Source organism: Glycine soja, chromosome 11 (genome assembly GCF_004193775.1).
Source record: "Glycine soja cultivar W05 chromosome 11, ASM419377v2, whole genome shotgun sequence".
NCBI lineage: Eukaryota > Viridiplantae > Streptophyta > Magnoliopsida > Fabales > Fabaceae > Glycine > Glycine soja.
The window spans coordinates 29,599,741-29,605,740 of NC_041012.1; the positions used below are offsets into that span (position 1 = coordinate 29,599,741).

Genomic DNA, 6,000 nt, shown 5'->3' on the forward strand with positions numbered 1-6,000 from the left:
AATCATAATTTTAAATTGAGTATGACTAGCTGGAGTATAGAATTGAGTGGTAAATCAATGGAATTGAGTGGTAAAAAAAAAAGGACCAAATAAGTCATGTTTGAAGTTGAATTCAATGAAACTCAAAAAAATAAAAATAGTACCCCATCTGCAAATGATTAAAGAGTAGTGAATTCTTATGAAGTGAAGTGGTGTAGATTGGGCCCACCAATTTTGTGCCCTAATTGAATAATGAAAAGGATTAAAGAGTATGTCTCACCGTATTCTTGCGTCTCCGCCACATGTCAGTGACTACTAGCCACTGACAATATGTGAGCAAATGCAAACATAAACCGATCCTTTTCTTTTGCATTCCATCTGCAATTTCTTTATTCTCATGGCTCCGAAACGACGTCCTAAGGTAGGTCGTTTCACATTCCCTTTTCTCATTTAATCAATCACTTTTTTCTTCTCTCCATGAACTGAATCGTGTTTATGATTTGCATAAAGGCGAGTCGCGAATGGACGCAGTACTCGACGCCATGGAAGCCTACGGCTTCCCCAACAGACTTGTCCGAACAACCGTTAACAGTCTCCTCAAAGTAAAAATAAAATAAAAAACTCTATTCTCTTCGTTCGACCTAAATTATTTTATTTGATTTTATCAGAAAATCTTAATGTTTGTGGATTTAGGTTTACGGAGGAACTCCGGGTAGGTGTGTTGGTGAGAGAAAAAAAAGGAAGTTTGGAAAGATTTTTCTATATTAGATTAAATTAAATGAATATTTTATAATGAAATCAATTGACACTTGTCAAACTTTGAGTGGGACGGACGATTAATTGGCTTATGCGTTTCGGGGACTTTAACATTTCTCTAATAAGGAATGTTGTATATGTCTTTCATATGTGTATTTTGACTGAAATTCCTCCATATCTTGACTCGAGGGGTCTTCCATTTCTAGAAAAAAAATGATTATGCGATACATGAATTCAAACAGTACATGAGCACCTTCATCATGTCGTCATTGGTTTTGAGTTCAATTATTTCGAATTTTATAACTTTTTCTGAATACTCACGGTGACTTGGTTTCCAAAAAAACAATCTCCTTACCATTTGTGTTTCATCAATACCATAAGGGGGAATACCACGAGGCGCAACTTGCTTGATCAAATCCTTCAGTTCATCCATGGTACATCCGGTGGGAATGTCAAAGTTTTGGGATTTTTTCCTATGAATGAGTAACCAACAAACTCATTTTGGCGTGACATGTTCCACCTCCCATTGTAATATAGCAGGGCATCATGAGTAGTGATCATAGTAGCTTCAAGTAAGTTTAAAATGCCATATGGGGTTCTAGCAATGCTACATAATAACTCAATCGGACCAACAAACGAAAATTCATGATTACACATTAACATTGTGTTAACATCAGCATCATCTTTCAGTTGCATACATTGAAACCGAAATTGATTAACTGCATACGTGAAAGGTTGCCGGTAGTAAATTTCATCCTAAAATTGCTTGTCGGTTAGCTTAAGGGTATTGTGTATTCTAGTTTTTAACGTTTGAAAATCACACCCGTTAGGTACTCAAATGGGAATTGGAGTGGAAGCTTGAAAGGAAACACCACTGTCGTTGTGAACAATGGATCCATTTGGAAAAATAAAACCTAATGTGGAGTTCACAACTGTCTGACTGCTTGTCTCTCCCAAGAATGCCATAGTTTTTTTGTAAGAGTTGGGTTGAGACTAAAACTTGTGCTTTCTTACCGTGTTAGGCTATGTCATATATATAGATGAGTTTTAATATCAGTGCTGTATTTTTTTAAAGATTAAAAATACGCATGCACATGCTTTCTGTATGTGTTGTCAACTACACCAATGACGTGACATGCTTTAGCTTGCATCAGATCTACATGTGTAGTCATGTTGTGCAGGGTCCTTTCACGCGCTTTATGTTAATGCAGACAACAATTTATCATACATGTTTTTTCACAATGTGTTGTCAACTCAGACAATGATATATCATACATGCTTTTTTAGAATTAAGTAATAATTTTGTTGTGGATGTAAAAAATAAATGTGAATATCCAATTCAAAATGATCAGTCATTATAAATTACATGTTCAATCATCATTTATGTCAACATAGTCTCTTTTGAACATCACGAAGCTCTTGTAATGCTGCATTCTGCTAATATATAGATTTGGCCACGACTTCGCCTGTGGATGACAATTGCTAGACCATAATGCTACAGGCGGTAAGGGACAATGTTCTTTTAAATAAACCTGTTGTACATGCGAAAAAAGTGTTAACTCAATCCTACAAAACTCATTGCATAAATATATATAAAAAAAAAAAAACACTTCATATCTACAATGTACCCCAACAAAATGATTGTCATACACATGACCGATACAAATTATACGATGCAATGAAGAATTTGCCAGCAGTTGACTTCTAAGAGGAAAGAATGTCATGTTTTGTTGTTTAGACAAGGATACAAAAAATTACATTATACCTTGATGCAATGACATGTTCCATGTCCGTTATATCCATTCACTTATCAGTAGTCACCTGAATGAAACAAATATATACGTCAAACTTAATTTCAAAGTAAAGTCTTAAAAATAAAATACATAAATTACATACCTTGGTTAACCCATTAACAAGTAGTGGCATCCTTAATTCCTTAAATCTCTCTGTGCCACCAAAGAGCTTGATATAGTCTTATGAGAATTTGGCAAGTTCTTTAAGCAGATGGTTGCGAACCATCGACCAAGAGTCTTGACCCATACCTAATAAATCGGAAACCGACCGATATCCACAGTTACCATCAGCTTTGACATCAACGATCTTATCAATGAAGTCGTGCATAAATGGCTGAAACTGGTCCAGCATGGGCATCATCGTACTTCGATTCGGTTGCTCAGAGGATGATGCAGTACGCCTCACCGATGAATTGTTATTTTGCATAGATTCAAAGGCATCTACATACTCCCAGTATGATGGATCGTGCTTTGTTGACCTTGGGTTCCTGCTCATAGCTTTCTTCGATGCCCCCTTTGTGTTAACCTTTGTTGGAGGAGGACACATCGAATTCTGATCAGGGTATGCAATTTCCCAAAGTTTAGTCCTTAGAGTAAACTTACCACAAACATCAAGTTCTTCGAATCCTTTGGATATTGTTTCCATTACATCCTTGATGCCCTCCTCGAGCTCAGATAACCCTTGGTCTGAAAAACTGAGTCTCCTCTAGAATATATGGATTGAATCCAGTGGGATTCAACCACCAACATATTTGGATAGCTCACAAGCACAAGGAAGACCAAGCGTGGTTCTCACCACGCAACCACAACTTGAGGGATTCTTGCCAGCATAGTCAACACGCTCTAATTCAGCAACAACCTGATTTAAAGCATACCTTGAAACCATTCCAAGCAGCCTCCTATATAAGGTTTTTTTGAACACATGTCCAATGACATGTGTACTTGTTTCAAATGATGCTTTAATCTCTGTGTGCTGCAATGTAATCATGTTGTTCATGGCATCCCACACACTGCATAAGTCTCTAATGCTATTTTGTAACAATCTTTTTAAAGATGAGTGAGCAGATTCAACCCTACATTTCAAATACACAAATAAAAATAAACATATACAATAATACAATTCCATAAATTCGTCAACGTTAATAGAAATAATTGAACAGTTTCATACCTGTTTGTTGTTGTGTTTCCTAAGTGCATCACCTTATTAGTCCAAGCGGAAACAAATTTTTCCTTGTGTGGTATTATCCATGCTTCCTTGACATAGTCAACAAATATTGGCCAAGGTGCGCAAGCCATTTTGAACTTTTTCAGGCATTCATCAAACTGTTGTTCTGAAGGACAATCAATCAGAGATCCCCAACAATCCATGACATAATCCCAAGCATTTTTTTGCGCAATTAGTGATTTACATTTGGCCTTCACATTCTTGTTTATGTGAAAGTTGCACAACAAATTTGTGCATTCAAGGAATACATCCTTCACTGCATTCATCAATGCTTGGTCTCTGTCAGTGACAATAACTCCAGGGAGGGCATCACGCTTTAAAAAAAGGTCTCGGAAGCGTTGTAAAGCCCATACCAAATTATTAACGCGTTCACCCTCCACATATGCAAAACCGGCAGAGAATGTCATCCCGGTCGGTGTCACCCCAACAAAATCGAGCAGTGGGAGTTTGTACCAGTTTGTTTTGTAGGTGCTGTTTATCAAAAACACCAAATTACATGCGTTGACTAACTTCATTGAATCAAGGTGACACCAAAAGATATCATGAACCACATCTTCATCCTTTATTTTGTGCCAATGAATATACTGATCACGTTCAAAAAGCTTCATCAGATCTTGCATTTCAAGATCGCTTCCTCTTATGGAAGAACGAAATGCACTTCTTGCATTGTATATCTGTTTAATGGTTGTACAGCTATTGGCATTGTGTTCCTTTAGAGTTAGCAGAATGTTTCTTGGCTTCACCATGGACTTCGTCATATCAGCAATAAGTGTTTTTTCAGCTTTAGTCAATCGCCCCGCATATGGATGTCCAACTAATGACTTGGTCAATTCATGATTATGCACTCCACAAATCAACTTCAACATCCAGCCTTCTCCTCCAACCACTGGCTTGCAACGAAGTTTGAAGGGACACCCACATTTCCTAGTCCCAATGTCTCTTCTGATAAATTCTTTTTTCCTACACCTATACTCGTCACTCCTTTCACAGCCAATTAACACAAATGTAGTCCTTCCTCTACTACCTGTGTTTGTGTCCGACCTTAAAATCACCGCCACAAATCCGTTTTCATGAGCCACGGATCGAGCCCACCGCAAAACATCCTCTCGGCACTCAAACACCTACAAAGAAATCCACATAATTTAAGTTTTCTACCAGTATTCATTTTATTAAATCTGTGACAAACATTAACATTATAACCTGAGAAGTGTTAAACGTATTCGAACAATCAACATGTGGTTCATTCGCACCACATGCTTCTGCATTTACATAATCCATATCCGTTCATTCAGACATTATTTCATACATCCACTCATCTTCGTCCATCTAACCAAATCAAACAAAAAATGGCCATACAAAAAAAATAGTAATTTAAAAGAAAAAAAAGGAAACTAAATTCAAAAAACAGCAAATAGCAAAAATAAGTCTCTTAAGGATCAAGTTGATCCGTAACAGACTTCCGGATCAAGTTGATCCGTAAGAGACTTACGGATCAACTTGCTCCGGAAGTTGGTGTGTCAATGTTACGGATCAACTTGATCTGGAAATGATCCGTACGTCCACGACAAACGCACCACCTTCTACGTACCTCGTTTGCCGTCGCCGACCACCGCAACGCACCTTCACCTTCACCACACCTAACCTTTCACAACGTACCAACGAACCCGAGACAATGCCGCACGAAAACCACAAAAACAGAGAAAAAAAAACGGACAAAAATGAGAGTTGTGTGCATTTCTGGAAAAAAAAAAAAAAAGCTTTTATGAGGAAAAAATAGGCCATGGGCATTTTTGCCATTTATGAATTTTGCTGGATGCACCAGCAAAAATGCTGGGTGCACCTAACAACACTCATAGTATAATGAGATTTGAATTACACGTTGGAAAAAGAACAGAGAAGGACGGAAAGCTGGTGCATCAAATCTCATTATCATTAGGCAATGCAATTGTACTTGAAAGATTTCATATTCTTGAGGGGAATAAACCAGAATATTGGGCACCAAAGTTCATGATTTGAGTTTATGCAGACAAATAGAAACGGTAAAGGACATGTGTTCACAATAAGATTTTGAGATCAACAGGGTTGAGAATAGAAAACTGAAATAGTAGGTCTGAAATATCAAAGTCGTGACATGGGACCCAAAGCAACCCAATTGTTACACTTTAATAATTTATTTTTCCATGTAATTGTGACCATCCTCAGATTTCACATGTAAGCACACAATTGATCTTGTTGAATGTTGATCTA

General features: G+C 37.4%; 1 protein-coding gene across 1 annotated transcript; it reads right to left on the minus strand.

The window, feature by feature from the left end:
- Positions 1 to 2,709: 2,709 nt before the first annotated feature.
- Positions 2,710 to 5,031, minus strand: LOC114373147 (protein FAR1-RELATED SEQUENCE 5-like). The gene is made up of 4 exons (XM_028330683.1): positions 4,954 to 5,031; positions 4,002 to 4,874; positions 3,325 to 3,387; positions 2,710 to 3,234 (listed from the first exon to the last, which is right to left on the minus strand). Exons 1-4 carry the CDS (start codon positions 5,029 to 5,031, stop codon positions 2,710 to 2,712), a joined length of 1,539 nt encoding a protein of 512 aa, XP_028186484.1.
- Between the last annotated feature and the right edge of the window lie 969 nt (positions 5,032 to 6,000).